The sequence below is a fragment of the Serinus canaria genome, chromosome 10, assembly GCF_022539315.1.
Source record: "Serinus canaria isolate serCan28SL12 chromosome 10, serCan2020, whole genome shotgun sequence".
Classification (NCBI taxonomy): domain Eukaryota; kingdom Metazoa; phylum Chordata; class Aves; order Passeriformes; family Fringillidae; genus Serinus; species Serinus canaria.
In genome coordinates, this window is record NC_066324.1 from 2,727,964 (window position 1) to 2,745,929 (window position 17,966).

General features: G+C 48.3%; 2 protein-coding genes across 2 annotated transcripts in view; one reads left to right on the top strand and one right to left on the bottom strand.

Annotated features, from left to right (window-relative positions):
• The window catches only part of MTFMT (mitochondrial methionyl-tRNA formyltransferase), a 431,560-nt gene that overhangs the window by 211,106 nt on the left and 202,488 nt on the right, over positions 1-17,966 (bottom strand). The gene's annotated exons all lie outside the window — the stretch shown is intronic.
• The window catches only part of IGDCC4 (immunoglobulin superfamily DCC subclass member 4), an 87,478-nt gene that overhangs the window by 40,816 nt on the left and 28,696 nt on the right, over positions 1-17,966 (top strand). Inside the window, exons 4-5 of the mRNA XM_018913993.3 lie at positions 1,294-1,427; positions 17,379-17,513. Coding sequence (XP_018769538.3) covers positions 1,294-1,427; positions 17,379-17,513 — 269 coding nt within the window. The remainder of the gene's footprint in view (positions 1-1,293; positions 1,428-17,378; positions 17,514-17,966) is intronic.

Sequence of the window (17,966 nt, forward strand, 5' to 3'; positions counted from 1 at the left end):
GCAGTAGCTGAGGTCCAGGATTGATGCAAGACTCAAAGCAGGGATATTTGTCTCTGGAACAGACAGCTTAGGGCAAGGGAGGTGTTTCCATGAGTGCAGATTTAGGATAAAAGTCTGCAGGAGCAGGCATGCTATTGTTGACCATGGCTTGAATGCAGGATGAGTGACCTGTTAAGGTCTTCCTGGCTCCATGATCTTTGCTCATGGCACTCCAGCTGTCTCAGCACCTGGAGAACCACAATTTGACTTCCTGTGATCTTTGTGGATGGCAGGACTGGCATTCATGGTTATAACTTGCCTTTGTGCTGTTCCTGTGGAATAGCTGCTATCCCTCCCCTTAGCAATTGCCTTTGAATGTGTCCTCTTCATAATGAAGACTGATAACCCAGAGCTGCCTGTCAAACCTCGGCAGCTCTGTTTATAGAGACTTGCAATTAAAAATGGATCTCATATATAATTAAAAAGGATCACGTAGGCTTTGCGCCTTGCATTCAAGAATAAAGAGGCTGCCATCTAGGAATCCAGGCAGAAAATGGAGATGCTGACAGCCCGCTCCTACTTTTATGCTAATTGCTAATCATCTGCTTTGTTCAGTGTAATGCAGCAAGGATTGTGTTCATGTCGTGAGCAATGTAGCCATTTCACTCTGTGGAAGTGTTTCCCAGTAGCATCCCATGGGCAAATCAGAGGATACCGAATGTCCAGCTGTGAGTTTGTCACCTTGTGAAAGCCAGAAACTTGTGGAAGAGGGAAAGAAGCAGAAATGATGCAGGTTCAGGTGGCTGCTTTGGCCCACGGAGGTGCAGTTGTGTATCAACTGGTCCCTTTTCATGTACTTGAGGTGCAGCAAGAAAAAGATGGTGTTCAGACTTCTTTGCAGTGTGTTTTTTGTCTGGCAACCAAACCTTTGTAAAAAGCAAGTGCTGAAAATGGCTGTAGCATGTGCTTGATGCTTGGGAACATCTACAAATGTGTATGTAGAAGCGTGAGTGTATGGAGTTGGTTTGTACTGGCCAGTTGATTTTTTGTCAGCAAAGTTCTGTTAGTCTGGTCTCCAAAAAGCAGCTTTTAAATTTGGAAGACTCCAAGGTGATGGATAGGTCTGTACCTGCTGCTTTTTGAGAACCACGGGTTGGGTTGCTCAGAGGTTCCCCGATCCCAGTCTGCTGTCATTACCAGGACCTGCACATGAAAGATTTTTCTGGAGAAAAAGACGGGATAAAAGGACTTTGGGGTGATGAAAATCTGGGGTAAGGCATAGCCTGTCTCACACTCTTCCTTTTGGTTACTCAGGTTTATAACTCTTCCCAATGGTGTCCTCCAAATCGTGGATGTGCAGGAGAGCGATGCCGGGATTTACCACTGCGTGGCAACCAACGCCGCCCGAAAGCGCTACAGCAACGCTGCCACTCTCAGCGTGGTGAAAGGTGAGGTGCTGTCAGCAGCCTCTTGGGCAGGGTACAGGTCTGCCAGGTAATCATTGTGTGTGGTGGGAGAGCTGGGCTCGAATACCAGTGACCATCTCCCTTCCTGGTGTGGCTCTGCACATGGCCAGCTTTGGTTAAAACTTGCAGAGAAGCATTTCATGAAAGGTTTCTCTTTGCTGGTGATGGGATAAGGAGACTGTGTTGGGAGGACTGCTTTGTGCTCAGGGGTGATTAGAAGGGATGAGGCAGCCCATTTTCTCTTTGGGGAGGGCAGCATTTTTGGTGGTGTTCTCTGCAGTGGCACTGGATAGCAAGAGAAGCAAGGGCTGTCATGGACAGACAAAGGTGCTTCCCAAGCAAGCGAGAGAAATAGCTGGAGGCTGGAGTAGCTGGGAGGACAGTGTTTATCCAGGCTGCCCAGCACAGTCCAGAGGAGGCTGAGCAGAGTGACATCCAACTTGTCTTCTTTGTCCATGTTGCTGGTTCTCTCATCTTTATGAGGTATTTGGGAACAGCCCCAGCTGGGATTTCTCGTGGTGAAACAAGCCTTTGGAGCAAAGCTTTGGCTGTGAGCTGTCCTTCAACTCCCGATCTGGGCCTCAGCCTCTGAGTACATTTTCCTTTGTAAGCCAAGAGTGCAGCAGGCAAGTCTGGACATGAGGACATAGCTAAGACCATGAGTGCAGTAGGGGTCTCCAGGCTCCAGCATCCTTCCCAGCATGCCTGGCTGCCTCCCCAGCTTTGTATCACCCTGTCCTGCAAATGGCCAACTCTCCAGGGCTGGGAGTCTGGCTGAGCTGTCCCTTCTCTCGGGACAGTGCCCCCTGCCACATCTGTCTCCTGTTTGTGCTGACCCCGGTGTATCTTGCAGACAGCTTTAACCTTGAAAGCTCTGAAAGCCTTCCCAGCCCCTTTCGTCTTTGTTTAGAATTGCGTTGCTTGGCATTCTACTCCCTGTGTATTTTCCCAGCGATGGCTTTGCTGTTCATCCATCAGCAGGGAGTGTAATTAACTGTGGAGCCTGAGAACACACCTCTGATCAATGGATTGTGTCATGGAGGTAATCTGGGTGGAATCTGCAGAGAATTCGTGAGCGGTTGAATGCTCTGTATCTAATTGCCAGCCCCTGCCAGATCCTCTGCGTGTTTAATGAAGCTCGGAGCCGAGGGAAGTGCTTCCTACGGGCAGTTCCATGCTCCAGAGACAGCTCCTGTGTTGGCTCTGGTGTGCTATTGATAACTAATATCGATCAAGCTGCAAAGGTGAATTTGATGTCCTTGGCATCATAACTCATTCTGCATAATTGCATCTTGTAGCTCTGCAATGTTTAATCTGCTTTGCAAATGGAGGCAATGAAAGAGGTTAAATGGGAAGCATTCCTTCTGGAGCACCAGCCGGCCTGAGCAGATTTCTGCCTGGAGTTCTCACCCAAATCTCTCTTCTGCAGCACCACACCACCCGCTGGCTGCTAAAACAAATATGTGAGGTTGAGTTTTTCACCAGATTGAGCTGATAGTGATGAAAAACATGCCTGTTAAATCTCTGGGTTTTTTTATAATTGGGGAGAAGTATCTCCAAGACAGATGGGAAACTGCAGTGACCTGTGCAGGCTGTAAACCCCTCCATGAGTGACTGGCATGGTATTGATCCTTTTTTGTTTCAGTACTTCACCATCAGAGCACATTTTTGGATGCCTGGACTGGCTTGAGGAGTCTTTTCCTCCCTCTTCAGAAGCAGCTGATAATAGTTGGAGTGAACTGGTCAGGCAGAAATCCTTTCCTGATTGTGAAAACTAAAACCAAACTAAACTAAAACAAAGAATCCTAGGGGAAAAAAAACTAAAATAAACTGAAAGACAGACAACAAAAGAACAATAGACTGAAGTACAGTTATTTAGTGTTGCTTATTTGGAAATTTTAGGGACCAAACTCCTGTGTGTCTGCAGACAGGAGCAACTAAACTGCTTCTTCCCTCCCTCCTCCTGACAAGGGACTCCTTTGTGCCAAGATGAGGTGACAGTCCAGCCTTTCAGTCCCACTGCACTGCCAGGGCTCCTGGAAAAGATTTGTGCAGTGGGACCTTGTGTCTCTTTATCTGCTGTCCCACTGGCAGTGCTGTGTTATGATGCTGGAGGTTGTGCTCCTGGTAGATTTTGGGGTCTTGCTGGTGATAATGCAAATGCTTCCAAGGATCAGGTCTGGGAACATTTTGTGTTCATGCCTCTGCCTTCCAGACAGGGCTGGATTTGTATGAGCTGTGCATAGCAAAAGAATCAGTTTCCCTATAGTCCTTCTGACCAGTTGTCCTGTTCCTCCCCCCTCCCTCCCTGTTCCTTGTATGATGGCTGGGAATTGTTCCCTCGCCCTTATTAAAGGCCTTTTCCCAATAAAAACAGCAATTAACATGACCCCTTTCTGTCATATCTGCACAGTCTAAAAACCCCAAAAGTGTCATTTCCCTGGGCAGTGTGACTTCCCTGTCCTGGGGGGAGTTTGGGCTGTGCTATGTGTCCGTGGCTGAGCACATGCTGGCCATCACTAAGGCAGGGAAGGAGGGGCTGCAGATGTTTTGGCTGTGCAGACTTCATGGTGCAAATTTCCAGACCTTCCCTGGGGAAGCGGCGTTTGGAGCTGGAAGGGAAGAGAGCAGACGGGACAGCGGGATACAGTCACACAGCCCTGAAACAGAGCCTGCTGCTGAAACAGGGATAGCTTGGGTTTTCCCCTTGGATCTCCACTGCTTCCTGGTGCACAGGTGCCAGACACATCTGGCAGCTCTGTCCCCTCACCCCTCACCTGGACAGGTGATGAATGAATCCTGTGTCTCTCTCTGCCAAAAGGGCATTAGGAGCTGGCTGTGGGATGCTTTCCCAGGCTCTGGCTGTGCATGCTGCCTTTCCTTGGGGTCAGCTGTGTCTTGTTCCTTGTAGCTCCTTAGTCTGAAGCCCTACTCTGCACTTGTAGATAAAGAACTAATTCCTTGTGTGTCCTGGTCGTGTTCCCAGGTTCTTGACATACACACAGAAGTGTTGTCATGCTTCATAAAGCAGCTCTCAAAGAAGAGTAGCAGAAGGGCTTGGGGAACGTGACGTGTGGTCTCAGCAGGTCACTTTGCCTGTCACTTCATTTTCCCCCTCCGTGTCATGCACATGCCTGCTCTGTGTGTTTTCATGGGAATAGGGACTCCCTCTTGCTGTGTATTTGCCCCACAACTGGCACAATGTAGCACAAATAACGGTCAGAAGCTGTGCTGCTGCAAGAACAGTAAACTTTTACAAAGATTTGATCTATTCTGTTTTTAAATGTCACAAGGAGTGGGACTCCCCCTAATTTCCATTGCATCTTCCCCACTGAATGAATGCTGGGATCTCTTCTCCACAGCTAACCCAAATTTCACTTCCCTCCAATTCATCCTATTAGTTTTACTTGCAAAGCTTTGGGAATCTTGAAAAAATTGTCATTCCTCCTTATTTTTTAATCCCTTTGAGTATGTATAAGCAGTGTGGTGTCTCCTAAGTGACCCAAAGAAAGTTAAAAATCTTGGCAATTTTAGTATAGAATAGTTTTCTCTCACTGGAGTGGGAGAAAGAAATTTGAGATCCTGACCCCAGAGCTTCTTCATGTAGATCTCAGTGTTTGTGTCTTTTCATATTTATTGGTTATTGCAGAAGGATTGTCAAAGTGTGGTCCTGGTTGCCAGGACTCCTGGAGAATCAGTTCCTCAACTGGAAATTTCTGTAAATAGGGATAATGTAATAAATAGCTTTGGAGCTGCCCTTTTGGAAGGGATGAGTCAGTCTGGAGAATGATTATGGGCATTTGGTGCTGGAGGGCATCTAGAGGCACATACAGAGAGAGGTGTGGAAATGTATCTCAGCGTGGGTGTGGGATTTCCCCTGCTTGTGTCCTCTGGACCCTGCTCCTAGTCTGTGCATGTGGGGTGGCCGTGACTGCTGTGACATGTGTAGGAAAAACCTTTGCCTTAAACCAGATGGGCAAGAATCAGAATCTCCCTGTGCTGCAATAATGCAGGAATTGCAGAACAGAATGGGGTGATGGGTGGAGATCTGGGCTGAGCAAACCACAGAGGAGTCTCCCAGCAGCTGAGCACATCCCCCGCGAGCTGGGATTTAGTGCCGTGTTATTAGAGATGACACTGCGAGATTGCCGTTGGCAGAACATCATTTACGCTGACAGTTGTAGCAGCTTGCTGCAGCAGTGTCCCAGGAAATGGATTTTTCAGCCAAATATTTGTATGAATGTGATAACAGGGACAGAGCTTGGAGGCAGCTGAAGCACCTTCAGTTTTTTTGTTCTTTTGGTGTTTGTGCTGCAGTGGCTTGCAGGTACCAACACCGAGCCTGGGATGGGGGTGGTTCCTGCTCCAGAGGGCTGTAGGAAAATACAGCTCTTGACTGGGATGAGCTTTAGGGATGGAGGGGAAGGTGGTGATGAAGTGAGCAACACTCGCAGTTGGCCACCACCTCGCAGAAACAGACGTGCTGTTACCACAAGTGGATTTTCAGTCCGTGCATGTGCGAATGACGTGCTGGATGCTGGCTTGGCACTCAGCCTGAGCCCTGGCCACGTGCTCTGCTCCCCTCGTGGCTTCCAACACAGGTACTGGGCAGCCAGGGGACAGGGAACTTTGGATTTGGGTCAGTGCTGCTCTGGGCTGGCCTCCTGACCACAGCTGGGCATTCATCCTGTGTGTGCTGCCAGCAACAGTGAAGGGCAGCATTAACCAGAGTAGAGGGATGGTCCAACTTGGATTAGGGTGGTCTTCTTCCAGCAGAAACCCACTGCAGGGGCAGCAGGGCCCTGTGTGGTTGTGGGGGCAGAGCTATCCACACCTTTGTGTAGGCATGGCACACTTCTGGGAGGCAAGAGTTGTGGGCATGTGTAGGGAGAGAAAGTGTGGGGTGGGATAACATAGTTACATTTTTGCTGTGAGTTGTTGGCATAATCGGCAAGTGATGCATCACCTGTGGAGAAGGAGGTATCCCAGTTCCAGCCTGCAATTACCATGTTCCTCTTCCATGTGCCTCCTGTGCAGGACATAGAACTGTCACTTTTCCCTCTCTCCTTTTAGCATCCTTCTGTTTTCCTTTGCCCTCTGGTCTCTCACTTCACTAGCAGTTAAGCAGGGAACTGCTCTCCACTTGACATCCCAAAAGCTCAGCCGTGAGGACTCTGTTTACGAGTGTTTCACAGCCCTGGTTTCCTGGGAAGCAGGTATCTGAAGCTGTTTGCATAATGCATCTGATGGATTCTGTAAAACACTGTTGCTCCTGCCTGTGGCAGAAGGTGCTAAGCAAGTCATGGCAACTGTGAATTCAGAGGATGGCAAGATCAAGGAGGAGGTACACAACACTTCCTGCTTAATAAATAGATCTTTAAAGCTAGAAGTGACCTTCTGCTTAACAAGCTGTAAACTTTAATTCCATCTCACTTTACTGAGCCTGTCACTGCTGGTGGGTTTCAAGCACGTGTGGAGCAGGATTGAGCCCATTGATATTGGGTGAAACTTGTGAAAGGCTGGTGCAGGTGTGTGTCAGGCCCCCATCCAACCACAGAGCCTTGGTTGGGGTTCCTACAGGACCAAGATGCATCACACCCCTCACATCGCCAAGGGAAAGCTGCTCATAGCTCCAGTGTCAGCAGCCTGCTCTGGGAGCCCAAGGGGAGTTCCAGCTCAGCTGTCTGTGAAGTTCCATGGGGCTATGATGTGCCACACTCCTGACAGCTCCAGCAGCCTGCAGTGACAGAGGGTTTGATACAAAATGCAGAGCCCTCACCTCCCATTAAGCACAACAGCTAAGCCCGGGGATGGCACCGAAGTGAGTGGCAACAGAGGTGTCAAGCATAATAGAGCAGAACAAGGGATGTATGGTGGGAATAGGTGAGCTGTTTCCAGGTCCTAAGGGGAAACTACTCTAATCCACATGCAGTGGTAGCTGTGCATGACATTTAGAGCTGTCAGATGTGGCCAGGCTTGTGTGTTACTCTGCCTTCAGCTCCTGCAGATGAGAGATGTCTGGATTGAGGCATGGTTTATGGTCCTCTGGTGTTCTCCACATGCATCCCTTACTAATTCAGGTCTGCTGCACTTCTGAGGCTTCCTGAAATAACAGCTGGTGTTTGGTAAGGCTTGGACTGAAGCTCGGTTTAAGTGGTAGGCTTCGTTCAGTTCTCCTCTGAGTCCCTTGGTGGTGGTGCAATATGGTGGCAATCCTCATCAGCACATCTGCACTACAGGGATCACACCTAGCCTGCCCTGGAGGCTGTGGGACAGGCTATGACTGTGTGGAGAGGCTGGAAAGGAGCTAGGAGTAGAGATCATAATTAGGTCAGCAGCTTGCAGTGGGCTGCAGGACAGGAAGGTTGATGTGATTGGGCTCCTGATGACACTAGTTAATTATTAATCATTGGTGTTACAGCTGTGCCTCAGCAGCTCTCTGAGGTCGAGGGCTGGCGATGCCCTCCGGCACTGACAGCGTCCAGCAGCTGGAGTGAGGATGTTGGAAGTGTCTGGAGGCATAGCAAAACTCAGGGGGGTGTCTAATCCCATTACTTTTGACACAGGACAGACATGTCCCTGTCTCCAAGACCCACCAGTACCTACAGGGGTGCTGAGGAACAAGAGTGAGAACAGTGGGCCTGGGTCACAGGGGGAGCTGACTCAGGAGCAGAGCTGGGCTGCTCTGAGCCCTCACTTGGATATCTTGGATGCTAGGGATCGCTCAGAACACAGCTGGGAGTTTGCCTTCGGTGCCAGAGATGTTCTTGCCCATCTCTGTTCCTGGTGCAGCCAGGGGGCAATGCCAAGTGGATTGTGGACAAGAATGGGGAGCAGGAAGAGAGAGGAAGGATGGGATAAGGAGGGGCAGGTGGTGTTTTCAAACACTGTCTTAGTGCACAGCCTTGCATCAGGGTTCTCTGTGGCCCCCCACAACAGTCCAGGCAGAGGGCTCTGACAGAATCTGTGGATATCAGCAATGATCTTTCCCCATGGAAAGCCAACTTTTCTTCTGGACTTTTCCTAGAAAAACAGATTTGCATTGTCCTGAGTGAATGCAGATGCATCCATCTGCTTTTAGTTCTCTCCCTTCCAAGTTGGCAGCCTCAGTTTGCTGCCAGACTGTGTTACTGTGGGCTCCCAGTGTGTTGTGTGTTCGCAGCATTACTTGTGGGAAGCATTCTGTGTACCTGGCATCAGGGAGAGCCCTCTGCAAGATCCCTTCCCAAAATGTTCTTCTTTTCAAAGCTGCTTGGGACAGTGGATGGCTGCTCTGGCAGAGGGAATGGGGCAGAACAGGGTCCATGGTCACAGAGGAAGCAGCTTATGCCCTCCTGCATGGTCCAGGGCCTTGAGCCTCATCCCTCTCTGCTGTCACTGGATGTGCCTGAATTGCAGATGGATCTGATATTACAAATAAATCTGAATTGCAAATGGGTCTGATGAAATAGTTGTCAGCCCCTGGGAAACATCAGCCTCAGAGCACAAGGAGGAAGTGAATGGAGTGAAATGGCTCCAACCACTGAGGCAAGGTGAGTAAGGAGGAGTTTCAGAGTGACTTGTGAGCCAGAACGGTCTTCTATTGACTATGTCTCTGTGTCATTGCTCTGCAAGAGGTAAAAAAAAATCAGCCTTATGGCTTTTTTTTTTTCTCCTTGGAGGTTCTTCATGTATCATTCTAGAAAGTGGTGTGCTGCTCTAGGATAATGACAAAGAGAGCTGCTATAATGATGGTTAAAAAGGCATGAGGGTGTTGCCACTGAACCCTGGAGGCTGGCAAGCTTATGTCCCATGGGCTATCTGGTGTTTACTGATTTGGGGGGTGTTTATATTTAAATCATGGGTACTGTGGCTTATGTTAAGGGTCTTCTGATGCTCTCTGGCTATTACTTTTGCACCTTCACTTCTGTGAATATCTGTGTTATTGAACTGTGAGCAGATGGAGTCCCAGAGATGCTGAGAGATGTACCCAGAGCAGCACAATGGGTTAGTGACAAAGACCATGGGAGATGGTCTTGAGCCACTGGACCAGAAGCTGGGACATCATCCTGACTGGTCAGCCATGTTACATTCCTGGTATACTGAGGAGGTTCCTGTTGCAGTGGTGACTTTACAAAACAGCCTCTTGCAGCCCTTGTTTTTTCTAGTCACTGGTTTTGGCAGCTGCATGGGAATGGCTGGAGCCTGCAGTGCTTCAAGGGCTCAGCTTGAGCAACATAAGCTGTCTGGGTCTTAGGGTTAGGGCAGGGAGGCTGCTGTGTTCTCCACACCAAGACTCTGAGGGACCTCTGCTCCTTTCTTCACTTCTCTTTGTTGGCCTCGCACCTGATCTAGAGGCTCAACTCCCTCTATACACTGAGTAACTTTCCTATAGGGAATTTATTTGCACAAAAGTCTGTGAAAATGTGCCAAAACAGACTAATTAATCAGTAGTTACTATCTCAAATGATGACACTGTCATTGCTGCTCCAACACAGTCTTTCTGTTAGGTCTCAGCATCCGCTGTGCCCTGAGCTGGGGTTTCCTATTGCCTCTGCCACATTCCAGCTCCATGGGCTGCTGCTTCTGCCTCCCAGAAACTCTCTGTGATGCATCTTCAGGCTTCTGGGGACTGAGATGCCTGAAGGCCTGAGGTGTGTCACCCTTTGGGCTGTGGCAGAAGCCAGGAGAGCCCCAGCTCTCAGAGCTCTGTGCAGTGGGGCCGCCCGGCCGCAGCTGCCGGCACAGCCCCTCCTGTTTATTTTGCCTGGCTCCGGCTCGGAGCGGTGCAAATGGAGGCGCTTCCAAGCGCTCTGGGGAAGCGAGCAGGAATGTGTCGTGCAGTCTGGCTGGCTCCCGTCCCTTTTGGCGTGATGAGGAGCGGTTCCAAATGCGTGTACGCAAACAGAGAGCCAATGTTGACAGCTTTACAAGAGCTGGAGTGGTGGGCAAAGCACGCTCCGACTGCTCTGCAGCGCAGCTAAATGTACCCTGGATGTACAAAACTCCGTAGCCTGAAGGATCAAGGATTTGGGGAGTGGGGGAAGAGCCCCCCTAAAAATCCAAGGCAATTTCTGGAAACCTGCCACTCCTCCTGGGCTTCTGGTTACAGAGAGTTCAGGGTGTCAGCTTGTGGCTGAGCTAGTACATTAGTGGATTTAATTTCTGAGTTGAAATCTGTCAGCCATATAAAGAAGTTGAGAGGAATGAAAGAGGACTGCCTGATGGCCCCTTTGCTTGTCTGGACTGGGATCCATGTGCTCCCTCCCAGGGCTTCCAGACATAGACGTGGAAATGGGGAAAATTGTTGGACAGGCTGTTTCTCAAGCCAAATGAGAAGCTGTTCCTAGAGCAGCTTCTCCTGCCAATCTGTGGAGGGACCCCAGAAGCTGTGGCAAGTGGTGATCTGAGGAGTACATCCAGGTAGTATGGACACTCCTCATCCAAACTAATTAATCTCTGCATCTTTTTTTCAATCAGAGGAGTGTATTTAATCTGTTACATTCTCTGTTTTTCATGTATATGCAAACAGCAGAGGAGCAAGTTTAGTAATGTGTAGGTTGGACCTATATTTTAGGATCTGTTTGCTGACTTGTTTCTTGTGGGATTTTGGGATCGTAGTTTGAGATACAAATGGTGTGTGTGCAGGTCTTTTAATAGCACTGAAAAATGATTGAACTTCTGTGTTTTAATCCCACATGTTTCTTTGTGTGCTACTTTAAAGATGACAGGATGTCACTGCTCTGCTGCAGCACCATCTTAGTAAGGAGGAAGAGAGACATTCCAAAACATGGAGATAAATTCTTCCCTGTTCAGCTTTTCAGTTCAATGTTTGCATTGACAAATGCATAATTGCTTACAAAACATTTGGAAGACATGAGGTAAAAAGACAATACAAAACTGATTTATTGAGCTTATCTGTATTGTTGGGCAGAAATAACCTGTTACTCCAATACACTGAGCAGTGGAAGCCAAGTTTCTTTTCAGCCTCTCTGGATGACTTGTGTGCAGACACTCCACAGGTGCCTGGGAAGGGAAAGGAAAGGAACATTTCTGCGTGCACTGGTGCTGACACATTGTACTGGGACAACCTCTGCAGTCCCAGTACCAAAGCACTGTCCATGCTGTGTTTTCTGCTGAGGCACACACCTAAAAGATATCCTGCAAGGCTTGGGGACCAAAAGCTGCAGAGGAGGAGTTCTGAGAGCACTAAAGTTGAGGAATTGAGTCCATAACCTTGTGACCAAAAGTCATCCCATCCCTTCAATGACAGGAAAACTTGGATCCAAGCTGCCACAGGCACTGATACAGCAAAGGTGGGAGAAAAACTCCAAAAAGTAAATGGTAAGTTTCAGAAAGGATATGTGCTTACATTTGGGGATAAGAGGAGGCAGTTTTGGACTTAAGACACTTGGGAACACCTGATTTAGGGTGTTAAAAGGGCACCACTCACCTTCTCTAGTCACTTATGAAAACTCCCTTGTCCCAGTTCTTTATGCTTTCCTGTTCACAAAGCTGTGCTTTGCCATTTTCAGGTTAGAACAGTTAGAAAATAAGAAATGCCTATTGCTAAACATGCTCAGATGTGAGATCTGACATTTTTTATGTTGCCCTGAAAGCAAATATTCAATGTGTTTGGATACAACCAGGCAAGAGTTTTGCCTAGAGATTTTACATGCTAGTTATCCTGTCCTAAAGTAGAAATAAATTACAGATAAATTTCTAGGGCAGTGTAAAGGGAGGAGAAAGGCAGGTCTGGAGGATGTTTTTCTCCTCCATGGTTGCTGTCAGCTTCTTCCCTAACAGTCCAGGAGGTCTGGAAAAGGGAGAGAGCTGGGCAGTGGGAGTAGGACATGCTCTGCAAACACAGCGCCTGCATTTTTGAAGGTGTGTGCTTTGCAATGGGTAATTTGCTCCTCTATTGTCTGCAGAATAACAGCAGTGACAGCATTGACTTTCTCTAATGAACAGCTGCTCAGTGCTAGGATCTATTCCCGGAGGAGGCTCGCAGGGATGAATAAGGTTTCATGCTCCTCCTCCAGAGAGGGTGAGAAAGTTCGCAGAACAGAAGATTGTTGCTTGATTGTCAGAGATCTCCAGATCTTGACCTGCTGACAGCTGAGAGCTGAATGTGTCGCCATGCAAGTCATGTTTAACCTTCCAGCACTTTTGCCAAGGCAGGGTGTTCATGGAATCGGGAGAGATGTGTTAGTTCCCATCCAAGAAGTCGTCCTCTTGTCACTGCAAACGACCATCACAAATTGGCTGAACAAAAAGCATTTTCCTCCTGTTGCACTGCCTGAATTCTTTGCTGATACTTTGCACTAACAAGAGCAGGGAGGTGGGAGAGGATCACTCTTGAATTATGGATGCATTAGAGGCAGAGCCAAGTTATGAACTCTTGGAGATGGAAGTCACTGGTGGATATTGTAACTCCAGCCATAAGCTCAAATAAACATTTTGAGCTTTGTCCCAATCAGCTCCCCTTGGTGCCTCCCTTGACATCCCTGCTCAGATTTCACCTTCACTGTGAAATTACACAATTGGATTTGCGGAGACTGGACAGCCTCAGGAGAGTGCTGAGATGTGTCTGGCTACTCACAGGTTCCCTGTGCTTCCCTCCTCCCCACCTCCTTTTCAATTTATAACGCACATCATCATAAATGCTTTGTTATATTTCCTCTGTGCTTGCCCTGAACCCAGCTCCAGGCACTGAGGGATGCCTGTGAGAGCAGTCATACAACAAAGTGGAGCACCCAGGTTTGGCCTGACTCCCCTGTCTCGTGACAGGAAAGTAGAAAAACACATAAACTTAGAAGTCCCTGTAGTTAGTCATTTGGAAACAGTAAACTGCAGGCAATATTTTGAAATATTTCTGCAGCTGATCAGTAAGTCTGGGCTCTTGGTCTGTAGTAGCACCTTTGTTGTCTCCCTGTGCAGGGGTTAAAAAACTGTGCAGGAAAAGAGCTTCCTTCTCAAACTCTTTCAGTGCCCTGAGAATTTCCCTCAGTTCAGTTCCCTCAGATCACTATGACTAGATCACTAGTCATAGTGATCCCAGAGCCATTCCTGGCACCCCATATGTGAAAGGAGGGTAAAATTGATCCATCTGATTCAGAAGGGCAGAAAGTCCACAAAGTCCTCAGTGATGGAGAGTTTTGATGTGAATCTACGGGTTGTGCCTTGGGCTGTGCAAAGCTTTTGCCTGGAGCAGCTCTGCTGCTTGGAGAGACAAAACAAAGCTGGCAGAGGGGGAGAAATCTCAAAGCCCAACTTTTAAATAGCACTCTGTGAAAGCCTTTCATGCCCCAGAGCAGCCAGCACGGCGCAGGTGCATTCAGTGACCTGTTTTGTTCACGCAGTGAAAGATGTCTTGGAAACTGCAGCTCTTTTTTCCCTTTGGTTCTGACAATTCCCTCTTGACCTGAAATTGTCTTAATGGCAGTGGAGACAAAAAGCCTCATGTTGGTTTTACTCTTCGATGTGTGTTGGAATCCCCTGTGTGGAAGTTTCCCTGGTTAGCTGAGTACCGTTCTTGGGAACTCCTCACTGAAACACAGTTTGTGGGGGTGAACTTGTGATCCATTGTGTCCACCCAGCCTAGAGAGCTGCCAAGGGGAAAATGTGCTCCAAAGGGGCTCAGTTTGAAGAGAAACTTGACTTGTGGACTTGCTATGAGACACCCACAATGGAATACAAAGCTGGAGAGAAATGTGTTTGTGCAAGAAGTGTAAGGGGCATTCATCCATGCACACACCCAGGAATGCACTGAGAAAGCAAGCAGAGCTGTTTATGTTTGTAATATATTTTTCAGTAATAATCAGACATGGGGCCTGGACTACTATATTTTCCCAATAGTTTTTCAAGGCTGAAATTATGGTAAAACCTCTCTCCTGTTGACTGACAGCACTACCAGGCAGCTGTCAGGGACCAAGTGATACAGGACAGGTGCCTTCAGGTGACGCTTCTATAACCTGTAAAGTGCCTTTGCCAGTCAACACCCGGGGCCATGCACCTGATGGAGCAGATGAGTGTTTAAGTCAGGTTTGAGCAGCTTTCTCTCTTTCTCTGCTCTAAGATTGGTAGAGAAAGCTGCTTGGAAATCTGGCAGGGAATATATTACCATCTGGCTAGTGTTATTTTTTTTACTCTAGATTTATTTTTTCCCCCAGCAGTGCAGAAAAAGACAGCTTTTTGCACACAGACGTGCCTCAGCCACATCCTGCCCAGCAGGTATGTGGCAGCCGGTGGTGTTGGGTAAAGAATCTCACTCCTAGGGTAGGATGGACATCCTACCATGGATATTCCTGCTCCCAGGATATGTGGTATTGGCTGCTGCCCTGCTCCTTTTCTTCGGAAGCTGCCATGGCCCTGCAGGCAGTGATTCATGTCCAGGGTGGGCATATTTGGCTTGCTGAGCCCTGTGCAGGGTGAGCTGAGCCTGAGCCTAGGCTGTGTGGAGATGTGTGACCACATCCAGCCCTGCTAAGCACAGAGCAGCTCCTCACCTGGCTCCTTTGCACCACTTTCCCCAGCTCACTCATCACAACTTATTGGGTTCTCCAGTGTCTTTCCAGCACTGTGGCCTTCCCTTGAATGGCAGCTGTAAAACCCTTTGCCTTTGTTTCTGATGCTCTTTCATGTGTTTCCTCCCAAATCCTGGCTGGAAAGCTCCTTCTCCTTGTTCTTTCTCCAACGTTGCCTCATCCCTCTGTGCTGTATGGTGTAGACACCTCGTATTAACAATATGCAGAGCAGCCTCACCCATCAAGCTGGGCCTCACTGAAGTCCCTGTGCTCAGTTCTTGTGCAGGACTAAGGATTACTTGTGGATTTTAGTGCTTTGTTGAACTAGAGCTGGAGTTAAAAGAAAGCTGCTGTTGCAGAGAGTCTTGAGTTTCTCTGATCCTTGAGCTTACGTGCCTGGGGTGGAAGCTTTCATGCCAGTTTTTGCATTAAGCCCATTTTCTATCTCAGTAGTTCAGAGTAACCAGGATTTTGATCTGATTGTCAGTGACTTCTCAGAATCCATGTCTGCTGAGTTTTCTTCCTGTCCCTGTGCTGTCCCCCAAGTTGTCCTGCTGCAGCCAGGTGTGCTGGCTGTGAGGCTGAAGGTCTCCTTTCATGTGGACGATGGGGGCAGCAGCGGATGGAGCAAAGCCCAGACCAGCCCAGAAGGAGACTGGGTTTGCCTGTTCACACTAACCCCTCTGTGTAGGGTACTTATTCCACTGGAAGGAGGACAGCTGGTGTGGCTCTTTCCTGTCCCAGGGCAGCTTCTCTTGCTGGTGTTTGCCCAGGGCTGGGATTGCAGGTCAGCATGGTCCGGCCACTGCCCCGGGTCAGGCACTGTGGGCGCTCCTTGGTCTCTGCTTCCATCTGCTGGACAAGCACTGGCTCCTGCTCACTCCTGGTTTCCCTTGGTGCCTCAGGGATTCTGCTGGCTCCTCTTGACTGTGCTCACGTAATTCTAGAGATGGAAATCCCTTTCACGCACGTATGGACTGCAAGAACATTTCAGCGTGGAACCAATGCCTTGGCAAGACTGCCCTGCTTAGATTGACTGGCACTGAGCCTGGGGCTGGGCTGAGCGCAGCACATTCAGTGCAGCGCTCTGTGGCCTCCTGCCATGCAGGCAGCTCTGCCTGTGAGGCTGAAGCTCCTTTGGTTTATATCCCCAAGGAATTCAGATATGAGTGAATTGTTTGGATGCTGCATGAATGGCCAGTGAAGGTCTCCAGAAGTGAACAGAGGAAGTGCTAGAGGACAGCATGTAAAAAAACTGGGCAGAGAAGACATGGTGCTTTTCTTGGACATCTCCCTCAGCATCTGACAATCAGAGTCCCAATCAGAGTATCCCAGTCAGCAGCAGTTTGGGCTGGAGACTGTAACGAGACCATGTTTAACAGTCCTGGTAAATGTGTCCTTTTTGAGCTTGTCTGAATCTCTTGGGTTTTGAACTCTGCAGCATCTTGATACACTGAACTCAGAAAGGTCCTGCTTTTATTTGTTTGAGACCTGCTGCCAATAACTTTCATTGCGGGCTTAATTGTTACTGGCACTATGTGACTCCTCTACAGTTATTTCCCCCTTCAAGAGGACAACAACAAAAGTGTCCCCCAGAGTTAGAGGTGTTTGAGAGAGCTGGAGGAACTGGTGAGGGTCATGAACACTGTGGTCTGCTCTAGAGTGCTCCAGTTGTTTTCATCTGACAACAGAAATTTGGCCGCTGCAAAGGCATTTCCTTAACCTTCCCTTAACCTCTGCTCAGCAGTGGGCAGAAGGTTTATTTCAAGCAGAATATCTCCATCCCATTCTCAAGGCATTGTGCAATGCAGCCTGGAGACCTTCCTGTAAACCTTGCTTGATTTAAGTGTTGGCTCTTGGTCTGTGCACGTACAAGCCACACAGCACTGTCTCCTCCAGATGTGGGATGACTGATCAGTCTTTGTGCTGTCAGGTGAAGGCCAGGACGCAGCCATGACCTCTCTGTGTTGCAGTTTACTGTCCAGCATCTGGCTATTAAAATTTCTTTAGCCAAGTGGCTGGATTCTTTCTGAGCTCTGAGCTGTTCCAATGCCTTGGCGGAGGGTGAGTGTTGGTGTTGCTCTATTTGAGGACAGCAGTGTCTTGTTTCATCTAATGAACAAACATTCATGTAGCAACAGTTCATGAAGGTGTTGGGCTGAAATTCTACTTGTTTTCCATGTGAAAATCCTGTTCTTAGGACCCACATGATTAGAGTAAATTTTACTGGGCAGATTGTTTGTTTCTTTAGTAAAACTTCTGTAGTCATATAAAAGCAAGACCTCTTTTTCTTCCCCAGCTGACCCCAAGCCATTTCTACACATGAGACTGCCCAGGGAAGCGCAGCTAGGGAGGCAGGACTCTACTCTTTTTTTCTGGGAACTTTGCATCTTGGAAGGACAGACTTTTTTTTAATTTTTGATATTAGGTTCCCAGCCAGCAGGAGGAGATGTCACCATTGTTGCTGCTCCAGAGAACACCACGGTAGTGGCTGGGGAGAGCGTGGTGATGGAGTGTATGGCAGCTGCTGATCCCACCCCCTTTGTCTCCTGGATAAGACAAGGTGAGTATGAGTGACAGGACTACACTTCTGTTGTCCATAGGAACCTGTGGATACTACATTCTAAAAATCTATTAGGAGTGGAAAAATCTGGGACAGGAAGGGTGCTTGTACCATTGATACCTAATGACACCGGTGGTGTTACAGTGTGGGTGTCCTTGCTAAAGTGGAATTAATTAAATCTTGAAGGTTCCAAAGCACACAATTCAATTTATGGTAGTTTAACCTGTGCCTAGATGTCTTTTGATCTAAATTAGTCTTTCTCATGTGAACTGGAGCAGTAAAGGTCATGAGATGGGGTCAGGTGCCACTCCTCCCCGGGCTCCAAGGTTACTGGGGATTCTGTGGAATCTGCCATTGCACTGGAGAAATAGCTTGTATTATCTTGCAGCATTATAAAGCTTGATAAGATCTGTTAATCCTTGGAGTGACTGGGACTGCTACTGGGAGGTTTTT